The sequence below is a fragment of the Ornithorhynchus anatinus genome, chromosome 18 (assembly GCF_004115215.2).
Source record: "Ornithorhynchus anatinus isolate Pmale09 chromosome 18, mOrnAna1.pri.v4, whole genome shotgun sequence".
Classification (NCBI taxonomy): domain Eukaryota; kingdom Metazoa; phylum Chordata; class Mammalia; order Monotremata; family Ornithorhynchidae; genus Ornithorhynchus; species Ornithorhynchus anatinus.
In genome coordinates this window covers 35,691,843-35,715,312 of record NC_041745.1, presented here as the reverse complement: position 1 = coordinate 35,715,312, position 23,470 = coordinate 35,691,843, and the positions used below count along the sequence as shown (strand labels likewise).

Genomic DNA, 23,470 nt, shown 5'->3' with positions numbered 1-23,470 from the left:
GGGTCTAAATCCTACTGCGTCCTACTTGGGCGTTGAGCCCCTCATGGAACAGGGACTCTGCCCGGCCTAATTATTTAGCATCTACCCCAGGGCTTAATACGGTGCTTCACACAGAGTGCGTGCTTAACGAATACCACTTAAAAACATTATATTTTACAGATGAGGAAACTGAGGCACAGAGAAGTTAAGCGACATGCCCAAGGTCACCCAGAGGTAAATGGGGGAGCTTGAATTCGAACCCAGGTGCTCTGGCCCCCAGGGCCAGGCTCTTTACACTAGTCTAGGCAGCTTCCAAATGAACGCCTTGCCACTGGGCCAGAGAACAGGGGATACAGACTGCACACAAATAGACTGCAAACAGAGAGAACTGGGTGAGACCCCTCATCTATTGCCGTGGCAACCCCAAAGAGCTCTCTCGACCACTTCTGATCACTGGACCAGGTCCAGGTGAGATGAAAGATGAGACTTTCCTCAGAATTCCTCGGGTGAGCAGAAACAGGTTGGGACCTTGGTTACTGTTGTATCAGTGAGGCCGTCAGGTTAATTCGACAGATTTGGCCTCGCTCTATCTCGCTGCCAAAGGAGCTGATGAAATGACAGAGTTTCTGGGGGATGTTGGCTAAGAAAAGGAGAAAAAGGAAGAGGACCTCAGGTATATGAAGTATTTGGAAAATGAGAGTCCTAGCTTTCAGCCTAGCAATGGATTAACCTCTTAGACTAGAGGCATGAACAGTTGGAAAAGCAAAACAAAACTGTAGAGCTACTCTCAGAGACAGAGAGAGTAGGTCTTCTGATTTTCTAGGAGCAGTGTGGCCTAGTGGCAAGAACCCGGGCCTTGAAGTCAGGAGACCCAGTTCTAATAATAATAATGGTAAGTGTTAAGCACTTACCATATAACAGGTACTGTTCTAAGGGCTGGGGTAGATATAAGCTAATCAGTTTGGACACAGTTCCTATTTCACATGGGGCTCACAGTCTTTATCTCCATTTTACAGATGAGGTAACTGAGGCATAGAGAAGTTAAATGAGTTGCCCAAGGTCACACAGAAGACAAGTGTCGAAGCCGTGTGCCTTAGTGGAGAGAGCTCGGACCTGGGACTTCGAAGGACCTGGGTTCTAATCCAGATTCTCCATCTGTCTGCTGTGTGATCTTGGGCAAGTCACCTCACTTCCTCTGTGCCTTAGAACAGTGCTTGGCATATAGTAAGTGCTTTACACGTACTACTATTATTATTCCTACTATGATTATTATTCCTATTATTAGGTCCTTCTGACTCCCAGGCCAATGCTCTGTCCACTAGGCCATGCCTGCTCAGAGACTATCTTGGGCAAGCTATTAGCCTTTCTGTTCCTAAGTTTCTGCATTTGAAAAATGAGGATTATAAATCAGTTCTACCTCACTCAGTCTGTGAACTCTCAGACTGTGTCCAATCCGATTATTTTGTAAGTACCACAGTGCTTGGCACATAAAAATTCCTTTATCAGTAGCATTACTACTTGGGGTCTAGTTCCAGCTAAACTACTATCCTGCTGTGTGAAGTTGGGCACGCCACTTAACCTCCCTGAGGCTCAGTTTCCTCATCTGTTAATGGGGGCGATACAGCCTGATGATTCTCCCTGTCTCCCAGGAATGTTGTGAGAGTAAAATGAGACGAAGAATTTGAAAGTGCTTTGGGGCAAATAAAAAACAATAGTTCTACATTCCAGGTGTTATCTGTTTCCAACTGGTTTCTCTGCTCCAGCTAATCCCAGGGCAGCCTCTCCTCTGTTTAATGATCTTTGCTGGACTTAGACCCCCACCTATGGCTCAATTTAATCAGCAGATTCCCCTGTAGTGGGCACCTCATGGTTTTCCCCACCACAAGATCTCCCCTTGGATGGGGGTTTCAAAGAAAGTAAACTCATGCTGCGAACTGGGGGGGCTCACACTAGGCGCTCCTGACAGTTTCCAGCTGGGGTTTATTTCCCTCTACCCGCTACCACCATTGGTTCCAGGCTATATATATAAATATAATAATATTTATAAATATAAAATATAAATATATTTATATAAATATTATATAAATGTAGTCTCCCTTCATATTCAAAAGAGGCACTGCTGATGGTGAAGTTTCCAGTCTAGTGGAGATGGCCGATGGCTTACGGACTGGTTTTCCAATAAAGCCCGCAGCCTGGGTTTTTATGGCAGAATGGGTATCCTCTCAGAGCCTTGTTCTGCCCATTGGACCCCCATCCAACCCAATGTGAGCCCATTTCAATCAATCAATCGTATCTATTGAGCAGTTACTGTGGTGGGGGGGGCACTGAACTAAATGCTTGGGCGAGTACGATACAACAGAATTAGCAGACACTTTCCCTGCCCATAACGACATGCCCACCCACTGCCCTTCTTGGACAGGGAGGCGGTGAGCAGGTTTTACATATAACCAGTCTGCAAAGCTGCACTGGCCAACTGCATTGCCAATTATCTGTCTGCATTGAGAACCGATTACACCGATCCCTCAGTGCCAGGAGTCTGCACGCTGGGCTCTGCCAGCCTACAGTCCCTTTCTCTCTCACCATCCTTGGGATGCACTTTACTCTCGGTTGGCCTCTCCAGGAATCTCAGCAGCGGAGACCTCGATCTCTCAGTGGCCGGAAGGGAGGGGTCACTGAATGAAATGGTGTCTTTACCTCCTAGAGAGAAAAAGGAAGAGGAAACAGATGGAAACTCTTTCTTGGAAGGAGCTGAGTTTTCTCTTAACCTACGATACGGTTTACTAATGGGGCTTGTTCCGCTCCCAGCAGCCAACAGGGTCATCCACCCCGCTCCCCGAACTAGGTGGCTAAGACTCTGTCGTCACGTAAATGAACTTTCTTGCCCATATCAGGGAAAAGATCCAAGAAGGCAACCCCTCCGCCCTGATTCTGGCTCCTCCAGCCCAAGCCGTTAGCCAAATCCCCCTGTCGGAAGGAGGCTCAGGGCTCTGTCCGGGACATAGGCCGACTGCTCTGTTGGTGATGAAGATTTTGCACACTGAAGCTCTGCCATCCCTCCCTACCCCTTGTTGCCATCCAACCAGAGTAAAGCAGGAGAGGCCCGTGCTCCCTTTCTGACCTTGAGGGGTGGGGAAGGAAAAGAATCCAGGGGATGCCCTGTCACTGAGGTCAAAGGTCAGCAACAAGATTCAGAAGCCCCCTCCATAAATCCAGAGCAACAGGATCCAGAAGCCCTGTTCTGGAGGGGGTTACTTCCAAATCACAAACGGGTAGTGATGAGCTCCTGCTTTTGACCCCGGAGAAAGGCCACTTCCTTGAAAGACCCCAAATGCGATGCCCCTCCACCCTATGAAGCCTCTTTCCTGTGCTCAATTGCTCCCTCCAGGTCAGAGCACAGGGCTGTGGGCCCGGAGGCGATATGAGGGTCACATAGAAGGGACGTGGCTTCTCCCTCAGATCTAAATATGCCCCATTCCTGCCTAAAGCTCCACCTGCCCTGCCAAGGATGTCTTGAGGAAGGGGAAATGAGGGCAGAGGCAAAGGGGGCAACAAGAAGGCTGGAAGGCTGTGGACGGGACTGGCCCCATACCAGCTGCATGGGAACTGCAGGCCCCCTATCACTGAATGCCAGCCTCTCCCCGGAGAACCCAGCCATCAGAGCGCTCCAGCGGCTGCACCCTGCTGCCCGATTCTGGGCCCTACCGCCCCATTCTCTCCTGTGGGTCAGTCCGGCAATTAATCAATGGTATTTACTGAGCGCTTACTCTGTGCAGAGCACAGGACTAAGGGCTTGGGCGATTAGAGCAGAGTTAGTAGACTCAGCCCCCGCCCCCGGAAGTTTGCAGTTCATTCTTTCGCAATTCCCCTAGCCAATTGGTCTTTAAGGCCAGCTGGGTCACTGGCAAGTTAGTCCACTTGTCTTCCCCTTCCTATTCTGCTTTGTGGTCCAAACCTGGAAGTTTTTTTATGGAAGGTGGGGTGGGAGAAGGGGCTGGATAGAGCACGGGCCTGGGAGTCAGAAGGATCTGGATCTGGGTTCTAATCCCGGCTCTGTCACTCGTCTGCTATATGACCTTGGGCAAGTCACTTCACTTCTCTGTGCCTCAGATTCCTCATCCATAAAATGGGGATTAAAACTGTGAGTCCCATGTGGGAAAGGGAATGTGTCCAACCCAGTTATCTTGCATCTATCCCAGGACTTAGGAAGTGCCTGGCACATAGTAAGCGCTTAACAAATACCACAATTATTGTTATTATTATTATTGTTCTGCCTCTCTGCTTCCCAAAGATGGAACTCCTAGCCCAGTCAAGAGGGTTGGGACTAAAATCCCAGGAAATAAGTGGACACACCACGTCCTTCCAATTCTGTTCCCAAGAACTCTATAAGTGTCTATGTGTCATGCCATAAAGGCCAGGAACAAGGCATTATTGGTTCAGACCAATAGTCCATCCACCCCATAATTCTGTTTCCATCAATTGGAATGGGATGCTTGAAGGAACGATGTGGTGGTGGTGCTCCCTGGGTCCCTCCTCTTGGCTTGAGTTCCGATTCATTTCCTCAACTGTGTTCCCTATGGTTTTCAAATAATCCAAGGCTGCAATCTCTTAAAAGGCCCTCTCCCAAGAAGCCCAAGAGACTCATGTGGAGATGAGATTCTCTTCAAACCATGCTTCCAGAAGGCCCCTGAAAAATTGTCTTCTACCCTCTGGCACCAGATGCCAATCACTCAGCATACCCTTTGCTACCCAAGCTATTTCTCCTCACAGCATACTGCCCAACTTGCTTGGCCTCTGTCCCCAGCCTATGTAGATTCCAAATTCACCATCTTTTATCTCAACGAGATGACATCAAGACCTCCACCCTCCACTGAGGAGGGGGAATCAAATTGTGATTTTTTTTTTTCACCCTCAAGTTTATCCATCCCTCCAAGCCCACTGCACTGGGCTTCCCTGTTTTCCCTAGGTTTCAGTCAGGTCAAATGGGCTTCTGATGGATTTCTCCCCCTCTAGACTGTAAGTTTGTTGTAGGCCACGGAAGTGTCTGTTATATTGTTGTGTTATACTCTCCCAAGCACTTAGTACAATGCTCTGAACACAATAAGCACTCAATAAACACCACTGGTTGATTGACTGATTGACTGATTGAATGATTGATTTAATGGACAAACCAATTCTCTCAAAATCCAGCTGGGGATAGGGAGGTAAAAGAGACTCGGAAAAAATTCCTGAACATTAGAAGGATCATCTGGTTAAAACCTGGAATCTGTCCCCCTCTGGAAAGCAAAAAGCTTGCTTCTAACTTTCTCTATGATAGGTTAAATGGAGACATAACAGCACCACTCAGCTGGAATATAGTTGCACTTGCACTGGAAGGTAAAAGAATTATTTTTTCTACTTTTCCCCCAGGTTTGAACAACCTACTGTTATCTTAGCCTCTTTAAGCCCATATTCCATAAATGGACGGGGAGCCGCCTCTGCAAATATGCATAAAATAAATGAATCCTATGTCAGTCGGTCAATCTTATTATTGAGTGTTTACTGTGTGCAGAGCACTTTACTAAGCACTAGGGAGATTACCATATAACAAAAAACAGACATTTCCTGCCCACAATGAGCATTCCTCCCCCGACTCCTCCCCACACATTTTGGAGAGTCAGTAAAAGACCCACAGCCAGAATAAAGTGTTTTGCCAGATGCTTCAAATCCAGTTTTACTTTACAAAATAATGCTCTGGACAAATCAGCCACTCCTCCTATGGCTCTCTAACCGCTGGATATCAAAACCAGACCACTATGGGAATGTCCAGGATCCCAGTTTCCATTGATTTACATGCAGCGACAATACTTGGGCATTGCTAAAATGAGCTAGAAAAATATGCATTTCAAACAGAACCTACTCCCAAATCCCACGGAAACTTTGTAGCTCAGACCTTCGGGCAGCAGAAAGAAGGAAAGAAAGAATCGTTACTGAATAAATATTCATTCGGTGCCTTAGCTAAGCATGACAGTGTCAGAGAAGAAAATCTCAGCGTTCATTTTTTAAACTTCATTTTTTAATGTACTGTGCCAAAACCAATTGACTATGGGTTTTCCCAAGCACTCTTTGCCTAAATAAATCAGGACCCCAATGCACAAACAGCAAAGGCAGTGTTACCTACCTGGAGATGTCACAGAAAATGTTGAAACTGAAAGCAATAAAAGCAAAAGAAAAGCAACCAGAAGACAGCATTGCTGTTACACCGAAGAAAAGTTATTTGGAGAAACAAACTATTAGAACTCCTAAGAGATAAGAACCATCAACAGTTCCATTACTGGGGTAGACCAATGGTCCATCCAGCCCAGAATTCTGTCTGCCAACAGAGACAACTGGGAGCTTGGAGGTGATGATGATAACGATGGTATTTGTTAAGTGTTTCCTATGAGTCAAACACTATTCTAAGAGCTGGGGTAGATACAAGCTAATCAGATTGGACACAGTCCCTGTCCTACAGCGGGCTCACAGTCTTAATCCTCATTTGACAGATTAGGTAACTGAGGCTCAGAGAAGTTAGGTGACTTGTCCAAGATCACACAGCAGACAAGTGGCAGGGCAGGGATCCTCTGATTGCTAGGTTATTGATGTTGCTATACATTTTGGAGGCTCTGTTGGAAATAGCTCTGAAGGAAACAAACCCAATCACAATCAATTGTATTTACTGAGCACTGTACTAAGCGCTTGGGATAGTAAGATATAACAGAGTTGCTAAACATGCTACCTGTCCACAATGAGCTTAGTCTAGAGGGGAAGACAGGCACTGCTGATGGTGAAGTTCTCAGTCTAGTGGAGATGGTTGATGGCTTATGGACTGGTTTTCCAATAAAGCCCACAGCCTGGGTTTTTATGGTAGAATGGGTATCCTCTCAGAGCCTTGCTCTGCCCATTGGACCCCCATCCAATCCAATGTGAGCCCATTTCAATCAATCAATCAATCAATCGTATTTATTGAGCACTTAGTGTGTGTGGGGCACTGAACTAAATGCTTCGGTGAGTACAACAGAATTAGCAGACACTTTCCCACTTCCCATATTAATGTAAATATCTGTACTACATTTATATTAATATCTGTCTCCCCCTCTAGAATGCCAGGTCATTGTGGGCTGGGAACGTAACTATCAACCTTGCTATATTTTACTCTCCCAACTGCTTAGTACAGCGCTTTGCACAAAGTAAGTGCTCAATAAATGTAACTGACTGATTGATTGATAAATACATTACAGATACATATATAAGTGCTGTGGGGCTGAAGGAGAGGTGAATAAAAGGGGCAAATCTAAGTGCAATGGGGACACTAAAGGGAATGGGAGAAGAGGAAATAAGGGCTTAGTCAGGGGAGGCCTCTGGGAAGAGATCTGCCTTCGATAAGTCTTTGGAGGTGGGGAGAGTGATTGTCAGATATGAAGAGGGAGGGGGTTCCAGGCTGGAGGACCTCAGGATTTATATTATGGAAACTTTAGAGGGCTGCTTACTGCCTAGATCACCACTGTAACAGGGCAGTAGTGGATACAGTTGAAGTGAAACAGAGATTGACTGGGAAGTGTTAACTGAAACCTCACATCCTGCTGGCAAAGTGGAGGTGTGGCGATAAACCCCCATTTCTAAACAGGGTGAAAGCCAATAATGGAAGGGAGAACCCTGGGCTGAGCACAATAGGATGGAGATCGTAGAATTAATTTCCCGGGAGCATCCAGGCCTGAGAAGGAGCTTCCTCAATGCCTGATGGAGAATCTCCACCGGACACAGAGTGGAACTCACTGGACAAGTTTCTTCAAACCGGAGTTCGGGGACGAATGGAGAAATAGGCTCCAACGGCCCCAGGAGTGTTCTCGGCCCTGCCGGCAGAAGATAGCTTAATAGGAGTTTCCGCTCCAAGCTTTATGACTCTGACGACAGAGAGAGCCAAACACATTCAAGCGCTTGCAGACCCACAGGATTTACAGAAGGAACAGAATGTAGCAAACCACAAATCAACGACAGAATAAATAAAAGAATTGTGGCTCTTTGCCGCTTACATTTAATGACATTGCAAACATCAAGTATTTCATATCGTGGTGATCAATGTGAATGGTCCTGGTATTTACCACAAGATCTTTGTTCAGCCCATCTCTGTGGCTTTATAAATTCATATCCTCTGGGACCGGGAGTCAGGAGACCTGGGTAAGAGCCCCAGTTCTGCCTCCATTCTACTCTACCTTGGGCAAGCCACTTCACCTCCAAGGACCTCGGTTTCCTCATCTGCAAAATGGGGTTGAGGGAGATTGTGATTTTCATGTGGGACATGGACTGCATCTGATCTCATAATCTTGTATCTAACCCAGCACTAAGTATGTAATAAGCACTTAATAAATCCCAACCTCATTCTTATTATTATTGCTTAAATTATACCTTGAATTTGTAGATTGCTTTTTTTTTTTTTTAGATTTTCCCAAAGCACTCCTAAGTTACTTATGTCATTCTGACCTCCCAATATCCCTGTGAATCAGAGGCAGGTATTATTATCCCCATTCTACAGGTGAGAAAACTGAGGTACAGAGATGTTAACGATTTGCTCAGGGACACACGGGAGGCCAATAGCAGACCGAGGACCAGTATCCAGATCCCCTGAATCTCGGACCCGTTTCCTACCCTCTAGACAACGCTGCCTTTGTTCAGTAAATGAAAAATCCTAAGTGCCTCTAGGTCAACGCTTCGATGGTCTCCAGGAGAAGGTACAAGGTGAATGGACCTCATGACACTTGACTCACCTGGGAGACTCCACAAACCAGAAACTTCCAAAGTTCTCAACTTTTTCTCCAGTTCAGCCACCCGGTTACCAAGGATCCTGTAAAAAGGGCCAGACGATTCAAATGAATTACTAATCAATGTTTGATTAGCAGCCAATTTACAAGGTTATCAGCAGAAACGCACGCAGTTTCTGCAACATCTGCTTCTACCCTAGGATAAGCATCTTCTGGGGATTACATAAAAGGTACAGGCCTCAAAGAGGGCACTCTTTTTACCCCCACCCTGCATTTCATTCCTCTCCTCCATCCCATCTGAATCGATGGTGGCTGGGAAGTGATTTTCTTGTCATTTCCAACTTAGCTAAATCTCTCCAGTCTAGAAACTAGGTTAAAAATCTCAGCCGATCTTTTTTTTGGAGGGGGGAGGAGGGGAGGCGGGGAAGGGGTGTGTGCTTTTTTTTTTTTTTTTTTTGAGATTCTCTGACATTCTGGTCTCCGGTGACTGGGAATCAACCTAATTGTCAGGATTACAATTCATGTCACAGCCAAAATCAGAAGTATAAAAGTGATGCTACCCAGCTCCTCCAGACTCCAAAGGGAAAAAGAAAAGACAATTCCGGGTGGGTATGGGGGGAGACCAGGCTCTTAACTTTATCTGAATCAATTTGCTTCTTCTTAATTAATATTCCCTCTAAGTGCTCGGCAAACCCTTTGACTTTGCCAACTTTGATTTCTTTCAACTGAGGATGGTATTTACAGCTTTGCCTGCCTGCCCTTAGTGAAGTATTAAATTCTGCATAGTCTTTACCGATTACTTTCAATTTTCACTCTATTTGTTGGGATTCCTCTGTTTTCAAGTTCCCGACCCTTAAATAAATATGCTCTTAGTAATCTCACGCAGTGTTTTCTTTACCTCTGAAAGCAAGGAGGGTGGAGGAAAGTTTTAAAGACACAGGAAAACAAAGTCAGGAAATGGATCCAGTTGCCCAGGGTAGACAACATGGTACATTGCTAGCGAGAAAAGAACAACTCTGATCAAAAACTCCATTAGGAACGAGACCAAGGAAGCAAGAGAAAACAGCACCAGGTTCTACAAGCGTCTCGCATGACAACACAACAAGGGGCAGACTTTCTGTACGCAACAATAGTAATAATAGTGGTATTTGTTAAGTATTTACTATGTCCAAGTCACTGTGCTAAGCGCTGGGGGAAGATACAAGATAATTAGGGCCCACATGGGACTCACAGTCTGAAGAGGAAGGAGGGCAGGTATTGAATCCCCATTTTCAGGTTAGGGAATTGTAGCATAGAGAAGTTAAGTGACTTGCCCAAGGTCACAAGGCAGGTTTGGGGTGAAGCCGCGATTAGAAACCAGGTTCTCTGACTCCCAGGCCTGTGCTCTTTCCACTAGACCACACTGCTTCTCACTGCACAATGTAGCCAGGAGTGTGGACCTCATATCGACCTTTTCACATGCCCTGATAGGTGGATTTCACTACCAGTGTTCATCTTCTTCCATTACGAAGGACAACTTTGGGATACAAATTCCTCCTTCCGCAACTGATGGGTTTGCAATCCAATCATCAAAACACCCATTTTCGATGCCAGTTCCTTAAGGAGCTCAGACACGCTACATGCTCTTGAACACTGTTCCCAAGAGGCAAGGAAAAAGGCTTAGTACAGTGCCTGGCACATAAGTGCTTAACAAATACCATTTTAAAAAACAAAAAAGGTTGAACTCTTTGTCTTTGGAGAGATGGAGCTACAACAAGCTTAGGGCAGCTCTGTGAGGTGTTGGAGCAGTTCTTCCAAATAAATCAGTTCTTCTCTTTTTCAACCTAAAAATAAAGAACTGAGTTGTTCCCGAAGCCTGGCTTTCAATTCTCCCCATTTCTACCCCAAGGGGCACAGCTCCATTCCTTCCTTTGCAGCAAACAGAAAACTCCTTACCATCAGCTTTAAGGAGGCAGTCAATCAGCTCTCTCCTGATCTTGCTGATCTACTACAACCCAATCTACACAGTCCACTCCTCTAACACCAACCTATACTCTCTGTACCTCAATCTCGTCTAACCCACCGCCCATATTTTCCCTCAGGCCTGGAAATCCCTCCCTCTTTCATATCCGACAGACCACCCTTCTCCCCACCTTCAATTCCTTCCTAAAATCTCATCTCTTCCAAGAGGCTTTCCCAATCTAAGCCCTTTATTTCCCCATCCACCCTCCACTCTGTGTTGACCATATACTTGTCTGTGTATCCCTTATGCACTTTGATGCTCACCCAGCCCCACAACACTTGAATAAACATTCTTTTACTTCTCCTGTCCCTAATTTTAATGTCTGTCTCTCTACCTACCAATCTAATCTGCATTCCTAACAACAGGATACAGAGTTCTTAGTGAGACTCAGGGTGATTGCCTGTTGGATCGTCACCATTTCAAGAAGGGGTGAAGGGCAAGTAGTTGGAAATAAGTGAAGAAGTTCTAACTCCAGGCTAAGAATGATTCCGAGAGCTCACTCAATCAATCAGTAGTATTTACTGAGTGCTTACCATGTACAGAATACTGTACTAAGTGCTTGGGAGAGTACAACAGAACAGAATTAGCAGCACGTTCTCTTCCCATAATGAGCTCTCAGTCTAGAGGAGGAGACAGACTTTAAAATGGAACAGTCTAGAGGGGGACACAAGCGTTAATAAGAGAGCTGTTTCAATCACCTCCTACCCCGATATTTATAATGTGCTCTTTGGAAATGTGGCTTTGATAGAATTTGCCCCCAGATCTGACCACTACTGCTAATGCAAATCATTACTGGGAGAAACAGCCAACCATTAGAATTCTTGGTATATTTCTCCAACCTGAACCACCCAGTCACAAACCACGGACCCATAGAAAATAAGAAATTTGGGGCTTCTTAAACAGCATTAAAAATGAAAGCATTGAACACGAAAAACTCAGCCACACCAGCTACCTGCAATTAATCTCTTGGTTCTTTAGTGGCTCTATGGGTGGAAACTGCCTGTCCCGTTTCCCGGAGGGGAAGTTACCCTTGGAGTCAGAGCGTGCTGGGAAGGACAAAGTGGTAGGGGACCTTGTTTGCTGTCGAGGTCCAAAGCGTTTCTCCCCTTATTGAGAGTTTCACACTCAGGAAGTTCAGGGAGAGGACACCACTGGATTGCTTTAGGATCTGCTACATTTCTCCTGCTGCACTGCACAGACCGTGAACTCTTGTGGGACAGGGGCTGAGTTCGACCTGATTAATTTATATCTCCGCCAGCGTTTAGGACAGTGCTTGACACATAGTAAATGCTTAACAAATGCCATAGTCATCATCATCATCATCTTTACTATTATTATTATTAATGAAGGCAACTGTGTATCCTTCACTGCAAATCTTGCAGCTGAAGGCAGATGCCATGTGCCCCTTTCAAAACTGCCTAGCAACTGGAGACTTCAGGGAAAAGGCTTTTTTTTTAAAAAAAAAAATTGGCATTTGTTAAGCACTCACTGTGTGCCAGGCACTGTACTAAGCACTGGGGTAGGTACAAGATAATCACGTTGTACACAGTCTCTATCCCAAATGGGTCTCACAGTCTTAATCCCCATTTTACAGATGTGGTATCTGAGGCACGGAGAAGTTAAGTGACTTGCCCAAGGTTACACTGCAGACAGCAGAGAAGGAGCATGGTCTAGTGGGAAGATCACGGGCCTGGGAGTCAGAAGAACCTGGGTTCTCATTCCAACTCTGCCACTTGTCTTCTGCGCGAACTAGGGCAAGTCACTTAACTTCTCTGTGCCTCAGTTACCTCACCTGTAAAATGGGGATTAAGAGACTGTGAGCCCCATGCGATTCAGGGACTGTATCCATCCAGATGAACTTGTAGCTACCCGCAGCACTTAGTACGGTGCCTGGCTCACTAAACACCTAACAAATACAATTTTTAAAAAAGTTCCCTATCCTGGGGAGATGCTGATTTCTTCCTTTGCCCTTGAGAAAAAGTAATAATTTCAACATCTGGTTGCTTTGTTCCTTGGTTAAGATTCTTTTCCCTTCTTCTTTTGAAAAATAATTGTTAAACTTCTGTCAAGGATTTACCCATCAGCTTTTGAGGATTGCCCCTTCTCCCTTCGCTGGCCACCGGCTTCTTTCTAAAAGCTTTGCATCTCTGCTGAAATCTTCCTTCCAGTCTCAATTTTCTTAGTTTGCATTTTCCATCACTTTCCATCTACCCCCCCGATGGCCATGGTTAAGCTGGGGATCCTCTCTGCCCGTCATCTCGCCAGAGTCTGAGGTCGGGGAGGAAGGCTTAAGTGCTTTCAAGTTATCATGTTTTTGTCAATCTTTGGCCGCTTCCCATTTTCCCCTCTGTGCTTTCACCTCCTGCTCTGATTTCCTCCAAAGCTGCGGGCACTCTTTCAAAAATCATTCAATTCCAACTGTTTTACTTTTTCCCTTTCTTTGGTGGGAGATGGAGAAAGGTCAAACTTTGAGTCACCCACATTCCACAGACCCACTTTCACTATAGCTTCCATCGCCCCGTGCTTCCTACAGTCTGAATCAATCAACAGTACTTAAATGAGTGCTTACTCTATATAGGCGACTGTACCAAGCATGGCGGGGGGAGCCTGAACTCTCCTAGGCGCTTAGTATAGTGCTCACAATACAGAGTTAGTTAGCATGATCCCTGCTTTCATGAAGCTGACATTCTTGGGTACGAGGAGCGGATTCTACATAACTAAGAACGAGGGCCTGATATTTCTAACGACATCATAAAACACTTCCTTTCCACAACAATTCCTCTTGTTGGCTCCACTCCCCAACCCCTGGGAGACCAAACTAGGGAATTTGATAATGCTGAGTTCACAGAATTCACCAAACAGTTCAAACTCACACATTCTTTCTTGCCAGAATCCACCCCTGAGGCATCAGCAGCTAACAGAAGGGCCAGGTTGGACGGGGGAGGGAAGGGGGAAGAGAGGGACTGAGAGCAGTAAATCATCTCAGAGCAAATAGCTGACTACTCCCAACCATCACCGTTCCCAAGAATCAAAGCCAACCCACTTCGGCCTGAAAAGTTGACATCGGCACAAGTTGAGAAATGGACAGACGGGCAGCCACCTCCTCCTCCCTTCACAGTCCCTTATTCTGAAGGAGGTGGTGTTGATCTCGCAGAGGGGGCAGGGGATCCCCATCCCAGCCACCTCTGCCACCCATCTGCCCGTTGCTGAAAACCAAACGCTGCCCAAAGGAGAGGCCCACGACAATAGGAATAGCTTCCCCTGTTCCCATCTGAGCCCCAACTGCTGGGCAGAGGAGGCTGGAGCAGGATTCAAGTGGCAGGGATTGGATCAGTCAATTTTAGTTGCTTTGATGTGGTTGATTTTTTTTATGGCATTTGTTAAGCGCTTACTATGTGCCAGGCACTATAGTAAGCGCTGGAGTACATACAAGTTAATCATGTTGGTGCCCCGCATGTGGCTCACAGTCTTAATCCCCATTTTACAGGTGAGGTAACTGAGGCACAGAGGTGTTAAGTGACTTGCCCAAGGTCACGTAGCAGACAGAGGTTGATGTGCTCGAACCGTCGATGGTTAATTTTCGGCGACTGGTTCTAGCACCCAAACGAGCTTGTTCCCAGAAACCAGGCTCCAAATCCGGGGTCCTGAAGACCCAGGTGAGATGGCTATCCGGACATCCTTTTTTCCATTCCCGCCACATGGCCACTGGAATTAACCTTTTGGCCTATTTTGCATCTGACTACCCACTTGTTGGTCTGCCTCTGGTGTTGAATGACCATGTTCTTCTCGTGGATTGTCTCCAACAGGGCAGTCGCCAAAGATTTGAGGTCGGAAATGGACTGAGGGGTGGCAGGCAGGCTGCATCCGTGGTCTTCGGATAATAAATCTTGGACTGAGGGAAGGAATAGAGAAGCAGATATTCAGTTTTAGCTTTCCCGTGGGTGAGAATAAATCCAGCTTCATTTTGGCACTAATCACACTGCTTCTCTGTGTTCATTTTATTACATTCCCCTTGGGTTCTTCCTCCCTTTTCACTGTGGCCATACCGACGGACAATACCTAGGTAGAATCTCCTTCTCCGGACCTGCACTCCCAATGTCACCTTTTGAAATGCTTTTAATACCTTAAATTTGTACAGTGCTTTCAGTCCCTGTCCCCACCTGACATAACAGACATCACCAATTATCTCATTTATCGGAAAGCAATTTTTTGTGAGGCAGAGATGGGCAAGTGTTTTCATCCCCTTTATTCAGATGAGGAAAATGGAACACAGAGAGGTTAACTGATTCACCTAAGGTCACAGAGCAGATCTGGGTGTGAGCTGGAAATAACAGTAATAATAGCATTTAAGTGTTTACTATGTGCCAAGAAATATGCTAAGTGCTGGGGTAGATATATGATAATCAGGTTGGATACAGTCCCTGTCCCACATGAGGCTTACGGTTTAAAGAAGAGGGAGAATAAAAATTTTATCTCCATTTTAGAGATGAAGAATCCGAGGCACAAAGATGTTAAGTGGCCAAAATCACATAGCAGGCAAGTGGCAGGGTCAGAATTTGAATCTCTAACACATGCAACTCTCCGACACTAAACCCATCACAGTAGAACCTGAATCATTCTTGGTGTCAGGGGGCACCTTCAAACAATCGATACTCCAGGTGAACAAGAGACATAGTTAAATGGGATCCAATACCATGCATGCTGCATCAGACCCCCAGCTTGGCATCAGAGAGACACAGGAGTGGGAGAGCGGAAGGGGTTGACTGAAAAATCAGGACAGATTTCCTCCACAGCTGCAGGAATCAAGTGGAGTAGCTCCGAGGTGGCTGTTTGAGAAATCCACAACTCATTTCCAAGGAACCAATCACACAGAAGAAGAGGCTCAGAGTGGCCTTAGCCGTTTAAGGGGCAGGGCTCCTTTTAAATCTAACCAGGCCATATGAGCCATTGTTTCCTAAATAGTTCAGGTTCAGGAGAAATGGACTGAACTCTGCCCTCCATTTTGGGCTTGGGTCAGAAAGGACCTTGAAATTATTCTGGCTAGAGTCCTCGGCCCTAAGGAAAGGGACGGGGGTTCACGCTGTACCTTGCTTTGCTGACAGGACCCCAGTCAGAGAGCTGCTACTGGATCTGCCCTGTGACTTTGAGTTCTTCCGCCTCTCCAGGGCGCTCTGGGAAAACAGCAAAAAGAGACAGGCCTCAGAAAAGACTGTCCTATGCATGATGAGAAACCTTATCACTGAGAACAGAGCCCCTGGGAGAAGAGAAGCTGGGTGCTGAAACGGCCTAATATTTCCCAACTTGCCAAGCAGACGTAAGCCACCCTCCTTACCTCAGGGACTGCATCATCGTCTGCCGTTTTTGTATGCTACCACCTGAGCTCAGTATCCAAAGGGGCTCTCTAATGCCATTGATGAAGATGATACTCATCACCATCATCATCAGTGGTATTTATCGAGGGCTTCTGTGTGCAGAGCACTGTATTAAGCACTTGGTAGAGTACAATACAACAGAGTTGCCAAACATGTTTCCTGCCCACAACGAGCTAGCGGGAGAAATGACAATGGTTAGAAACTGATGAAAATTCTCCCCTCTCAACTTGGCTGTAGGGCGAGCACCAGCATGACTCTCCGCATCTGAGAGAGTGTGGAACTGCGTCTCAAACCTCAGCTGTTCCCCCAGGACCCCGGAGGGCCGGTGGGGCTGTCTCCAGTTTATGCAAGGCCGGCCAGCTCACTGAGTCCCACACCCTTGAAAAAACAATGAACTGGGCCGCAACCAGCAAAGAGAGTCAGATTCCTCGCTGCATTTCTGGAACGAATATTGGCCGCATGTCTCCCACCAGCTTTCTCGCCCGCTCTTTTTTTACAGGGAACTGAATGAGGCTCAGTGTCTTCCAAAAGGTCACCCGGCAAGTGAGTGGTAAAAGAGGGATTAGCCCTCACATCTTCCTAGTCTCCCATAGAAAACTAGGAACACTAAAAGGTACACGAAATCCTTGGCGAAAACACTTGCAACATTCTGGGAGTCTCTGCCTCAGGATGGGTGTGGTTTACGACTGGGGAGAATGAGACCCCTGAAACAAGGAGTTAAACTCCCCCACCCATGGGAGACTGGCCAATAGCACAGAAATAATGATGACGACTATTAAGCACTTTATATATGCCAAATATTTTGCTAAGCGCTGAATACAAGACAGTAAATACATGGCAATCAGATCAGTCACAGGCCCAAATGGAACTCACAGCCTATGAGAGAAAATGGGCACTTCATCCCCATTTTACAGATGAGGAAATTGAAGCACAGAGAAGTTAAGGGACTGGCCCGAGGTCAAACAGCAGGCCAGATGCCTCAATGTTGGGCAAAACATATCTCATGTGGACCAGTGGGTGTTCAAGGGATGTGATGCAGGAGACCTGGTTTTATACATGACTAGTGTGCAGGAGTAGTAATCCTGAACAGAACTAAAGTTGCTTAACTAATTTGAGCAGGAGGACTAGTTTGGGAAACCATATGGGGTTGTGCTAATGTTAAACTCGATTGGTGTTTCTTCCTGGTGCCAGAGGCTTGAAGCTTTGGGTCTGTTTTAGCCTTTTTAAAAAAAAATCATATATGGTAAGTACTAACTACATGCCAGGCTTTACTCAACACCAGGGTAAATATAAGCTATTCAAGTTGGACACAGTCCATGCCTATATGGGGCTCACAGTCTTAATCACCAATTTATAGATGAGGTAACTGAGGCATAGAGAAATTAAGTGACTTGCCCAAGTCACGCAGCAATCAATCACATTTTTTGAGCACATACTATGTGCAGAGCACTGTAGTAAGTGCTTAGAAGAGTACAATATAACAATATAACAGACATATTCCCTGCCCATAAGGGGTTTACAGTCCAGAGGGATAAACAGACATTAACATAAACAAATAAATTACGGATATGTAAATAAATGTTGTGGGGCTGGGAAGGGGAATGAATTAAGGGAGCAAGTCAGGGCAACGCAAAAGGGAGTGGAAGAAAAGGAAAAGAGGGCTTAGTCAGGAGGAGATATGCCTTTAATAAGGCTTTGAAGAAAGGGAGAGTCGTTGTCTGTCTGATATGAGGAGGGAGGATGCTCCAGGCCAGAGGCAGGACATGGAATGGAAGTCAGAGTCAAGATAGATGAGATGGAGGTGCGGTGAGTAGGGAAACAGAGGAGCTAAATGCGTGGGCTGGGTTGTAGTAGGAGAGTAGCAAGGTGAGGTAGGAGGCAATATGGTGATTCAGTGATTTAATGGTAAGGAGTTTCTGTTTGATGAAGAGGTAGATGGTTAACCACTAGAGGTTCTTGAGGAGTAGGGAAACATGGACTGAATGTTTTTATAGAAAAGAGATCCAGGGAGGAGAGTGAAGTATGGATGGAGTGGGCAAAGACAGGAGGCAGGAAGGTCAGCAAGAAGGCTGACAAAGTAATCAAGGTGGGGCAGCATATGCGCTTGGATTAACGTGGTAGCAGTTTGGATAGAGAGGAAAGGACTGATTTTAGCGATGTCGTGGAGGTTGAACCGACGGGATTTAGTGAAAGATTGAATACGTGGGTTGAATGAAAGACAGGAGTCAAGGATAATGCCCAGGTTATGGGTCTGTGAGACAGAAAGGATGGTGGTGCTGTCTACAGTGATGAGAAAATCACAGGAAGGATAGGGTTTGAGAGGGAAGATAAGGAATTCTGTTTTTGACACGTTACGTTTGAGGTGATGGCAGGACATCCAAGTAGAGCTATCTTGAAGGCAGGAGGAAATGAGAGATTGCAGAGAGAGAATCCATAAAGGAGCCGGAGAATGAGAGGTCAGAAAGATAGGAGGATAACCACGAGAGGACAGTGTCAGTGAAGCCAAGGGTTGGACAGTGTTTCCAGGTTAAGTGGGTGGTTGACAGTGCTGAAAGCAGCTGAAAGGTCAAGGAAGATTAGGATGGAGGAGAGGCCATTGGATTTGGCAAGAAGGAGATCATAGGTGACCTATGAGAGGGCAGTTGCTATAGAACGAAAGGGACAGAAGCCAGGTTTGAAGGGAGTCAAGGAGAGAACTGCACGAGAGAAATTTAAGAAAGTGGGCTGTAGACAACTCACTCAAGAAATCTGGAGAGGAATGGTAGGAGGGAGATGAGGCAAAAACTGGAGGGAGCTGTGGAGTCAAGGGAGGGGTTTTTTTAGGATAGGGGAGACATGGGCATGTTTGAAAGTCAAGAAGCCATTGGAGAGTGAACAGTTGAAGGTAACGGGTAGGGAAGGGAGATGGCAAAGGGCAAGTGTTTTGATAAGGTGCAAAGGAATGGGGTCTGATGCTCAGGTGGAGGGGTGGATTTTGAGAGAAAGCAGGAGATCTCTTGAGATACTGCTGGGAAAGATGGGAGATTGAAGGAAGGGCAGGAGGAAGGAGGCGCTGGGGAGATTTTAGGGAGATTATGCCTGATAGTTTTGATTTTTTCAATAAAGTAGGTGGTCAGGTCATCAGGGGCAAGAGATAGGGTGGCGGGGGGGGGGGGGGAGGGTATGGGAGACAAGAGGTTTAAGAGGGAGATAAGTGACAGATAAATGGCAGAGCTGGGATTAGAATCCAGATCCTTCTGACTTCTACTAGGCTACGCTATCTCAGCGCTCCCCATGCCCCGCCACCTCACACACACTCCCTCTTTCCCTCTGCATCAAGAAACATCAAGAAACATGCCTATTCTTGCTACCACAGAGACCCCTAACTAGGAAAAAATGGCAGGGAAATCTAGAAGGAAAGAGTCCGGAATGCAATCCCCAGAGAGGAATTGAACTGAAAAGCACAAGTGAGAGTTTTCACGGCCATGTGTGTGAAACCTAAAGTTTCTTCTTTTGTGAAGAACCAGGATTAGCATAAATTCCACTAGAATTCAGTTATGACATTTAAAAATTTAGCGGGTAGATTTATGGGAGGGAGAAAAAAAATCCTTTACCTTGTATTTGGCGATGTTAGATTTCAGTAGATTGACTTCTTCATGAAGTTGCTTTAATCTCTCTTGAAGGTATCTGGAGGGAAACCCCATGTATATGTAAGTTTGCATAAAATAGCGATAAATACAGATGTAGCCATGCCATGGAGAGACAGGAAGAGAAAAAGAAAAAGAGAGAGAGGAGAGATTGTGTGTGCATGTGTGTATGCACACACGCATGTGTATAGCAGGTAAGGAGATGCAGAAAAAATATATCCGTATTTGTAAGACAAAGCATCCAGGAATCCCGTCTTCCCTACAACCTTCTGCTGTTTTAAAGGAAGCCATCCTTGTTGCCTGACATTCGCTCGTTAAAACAATCCCACGCGGAGCTCAGAGAAGAGGTCTGCATGGGATCACCAACTCTCTCCACCTTCAAAGCCCTTCCAAGAGGCCTTCCCCAATTAGGCCCTCTTTTCCCCTACTCCCTCTCCCTTCTGTGTCACCTATGCACTTGGATCTGTATCCCTTGAGCACCCAATATTCAGCCTACCCCCGCCCCACAGCACTTATACACATATTCACAATTTATTTATATCAATCTCTGTCTCCCTGTTAGCCCCTTGTGGACAGGGAACATATCTATCAACTCTTTGTATTGTACTCTCCCAAGTGCTTAGTATAGTGCTCTGCACACAGTAAATGCTCAATAAATACCACTGATTGATTGAGAGACCAATCCAAATCACTCCTGATTCCCATGACTGTGGCAAGCAAATTGAGAGAAAACCGAGATGAAACTGCCAAAACTTACCACCCTCCCCACTTCTCAGCAAATTTCCGAAGGAAACTCTGGGTGTTCAAAGGAATCTCCCAAATTCCTTACCTCTTTAAAGTCCTTAAACTTCCTATCCAGAGGGGTTTTCTTTTTCTCCTATATCATGAAGGGAGAGGCAGTGTGGTCTAGCAGAAAGAACATGGTGCCAGGGGTCAAGAGACCTGGATGCTCTGCCAATTGTCTACTATGTGACTTTGGGCAAGGTACTTAACCTTTGTGCCTCAGTTTTCTCATCTGTAAAATGGGGATAAAATATCCTCTCTCTCCCTCTTGGACTGTACCTGATCTGACTATATCCCAGCAAGTGATCAGCACATAGCTAGCACTTAATAAAATACCTTATCGATTAATTATCAACATCATCATCACTAGGGTTCCAACCACATTTCCAACCCTAGGTGGGCAGGGGGCTGGAGTCCCCAGGGCGCAGCCGGTCACTCGCCTGTTCTCCATACAGAGGGCATCCACGTCAATGATGCGGTTCTCGTGGCCGCCCAGGATATGGTGCAGCTCTTGATTCAGCCGGTCCACTTTGTCCCGATAGGAAGAGCGCTCGTCTTTGACGTCCTGGAGCTCATCCACAGAGGCCTGCAGGTCGTGCTCTAGAGACTCAATCTGCAGGGGAAGGAAACCCTCTGAGCTGGAGCCAGGTGAGAACCGGGGCGTGCCGCCGACTCGGTGGAGGAACAGCTGCCGGGGACCTGGAAGGGGCAGAGTACCTAGTGGAAAGAGCACTAGATGGGGAAAAGGGAGACCTGCCATTCAGTCCTGGCTCAACTACTCGCTTGCTGTGGGGCCTTCGGCAGTCAATTAACCTCACTGGGCCTCAGTTTCTTGAACTGCAAAATGGGAAAAAAAAATGACTGGTTCTCCCTCCCCTTTAGGTTAGAAGCCCTATGTGGATCAGGGACTGTGTCTGTTCTCATTATCTTAGCATATAGTGAATGCTTAATAAATACCACTTTTATCATTATTATCAATGCATGGAGTGATTTCAAGGTCTGCATACCAGACCACCCAAAAGATGCCTATTGGCTTTGGTCCTACCATTCCGAGGGAGAACCAATTGTATTTTAATGAATCACTCATATTTATTGAGGTCTTACTGTGTGTAGAACATTATACTAAGTGCTTGGGAGAGAACAACATAGCGGAGTTTGTAAACACATTCCCTGTCCAGAAGGAGCTTACCATTCCCAACTACATTATAAACACCGAAAAGCAAATAGAGCTGCCAGTCATGGTATGGGGGGAGTCAGTTGAGGGAGTTGGTAGAGGGGCAGGCTGGGAGGCATTGAAGTTGAGTGATGGAGTCGGTCATTGTTGAAGGGAGGAAGAGGGGAGGGAGGAAAGGGGAAGTGGAAAAAAGGAGAAGAGAGGAGGAGTAGAGGGGAGGAAGGAGACTCCTAGCCATATACAGAATGGTAGCTGCCATCTTCACTGACAAGACAATGCTTGTGAGGGCAGCCACTATCATTCATTCATTTATCCATATTTACTGAGTGCTTATTATGTGCAGAGCACTGTACTTAACACTTGGGAGAGTACAATACAACAATAAACAGCACATTCCCTGCCCACAAAGAGCTTACAGTCCATCCACAGAAAGCCTAAATCCAAGCATATGTGGAAGCAGTAGAAGGGGGAGGGGTAAAGATGCTCGACCGTCCTCCTCGTTCTCCACCGTAACAGCTGCCTGGGTTCCCGGAGCAGAGCATAGCCAGCCCGCCACCCCCACATCAGGTCTGTTGTGTGACTGTGGGCAAGTCACTTAACTTCTCTGTGCCTCGGTTACCTCATCTGTAAAATGGGGATTAAGCCTGTGAGCCTCACGTAGGACAACCTGATTACACTGTATCTACCCCAGCGCTGAGAACACTTAACAAATACCAACATTATTATTATTGTTATTATTATGAGAATGAGGTTACTTGTTCACGGGCTTTCTCCAGCTGCTGCACCAGGTCTTCCCGCTCATGTGCGGCAAAGTGCCGGACCCCAATCTCTTCATCTCCCAGTCTCTGTTTGGCTATTGTCATCCTCAGGAGCTGCAGTTTGTGTCGGGGGGGGGGGAGGGGGGGGGGAACAAGAAGCAAAAAACAAGTAGTCAGAAAGAAGCTAAAGACAAGCCAGCCACCACAGAGCAGGGAGCTGAAACGCGTAGGTAGGTGGAACCTCAGAAAGCTCCAGCTGGGGGAATCGTGGATGGAGGGAAGGAGAGAGAGCTGGAAGACAGGACTCTGGACTCTCTCTTCATCTGCCTGTTTAGTTCCAGGAAGAGTTACCTGTCTGCTAGACTTTGCTGTATTTCGGTTAGACTTTGGTGAGAGCTGTATGTGTGCAAAACATCCAGAAGTCTTATTAAAGGTTGTTGGCAAGAGAAATGCAGAGAAGGAAAGGAGACAGTATATTTCCCAAGAAGCAAAGGGGTTGACCCATCCCCATTTAGCACCACAGTGAGGACTGGTCCTGGTCAGAGATAAGCCCTTTGAATTTCCCCTACTGAAGGGGAGAAGGATCTCTCCCTCGTGATAAGCCTGCACTGATTCACACTGGAGAGTCCAAACCCTTTCAGACCATTCTCATGGCCCCATAGGCTGTGAGGCCCATCCGGAACAGGAATTTTGTCTACCCAGATTAGCTTGTACCTACTACCCCGGCGCTTAGTTCAGTGTTTGGCACATCATAAGTGCTTAACAAATAGTTCAGTAGAGGCTAAACACCGGATCGTTTCAATTGTCTTTTTCCTCCCTACTCTAAAAACAGTAAACGGCAGTAAGGCCAAGTTTCAAAATGTCTGAGACATGAAAAACAAAACAGATTTATGAACAGCAGGACTCATGCCTAATTAAGTCAAAAATGTGTAAATACATACATGAGTATATACAGTAAGTTCTCTATGATGTAGGGGCTGTAGCCCTGAAGAACCTCACAGT

The 23,470-nt window shown here is 46.2% G+C and overlaps 1 protein-coding gene across 3 annotated transcripts in view; it reads right to left on the bottom strand.

Moving 5' to 3' along the window:
- Positions 1 to 23,470, bottom strand: part of CCDC149 (coiled-coil domain containing 149) — a 60,671-nt gene that overhangs the window by 6,040 nt on the left and 31,161 nt on the right. The window contains exons 5-12 of one of the 3 annotated variants that reach the window (XM_029046546.2): positions 22,466 to 22,582; positions 20,977 to 21,149; positions 19,721 to 19,793; positions 15,842 to 15,926; positions 14,503 to 14,647; positions 8,760 to 8,836; positions 5,876 to 5,908; positions 2,560 to 2,676 (exon numbers count right to left, since the gene is read on the bottom strand). In XM_029046546.2, coding sequence (XP_028902379.1) covers positions 2,560 to 2,676; positions 5,876 to 5,908; positions 8,760 to 8,836; positions 14,503 to 14,647; positions 15,842 to 15,926; positions 19,721 to 19,793; positions 20,977 to 21,149; positions 22,466 to 22,582 — 820 coding nt within the window. The remainder of the gene's footprint in view (positions 1 to 2,559; positions 2,677 to 5,875; positions 5,909 to 8,759; positions 8,837 to 14,502; positions 14,648 to 15,841; positions 15,927 to 19,720; positions 19,794 to 20,976; positions 21,150 to 22,465; positions 22,583 to 23,470) is intronic. The other 2 variants (XM_039914663.1, XM_039914664.1) reach the window with 2 other exon arrangements.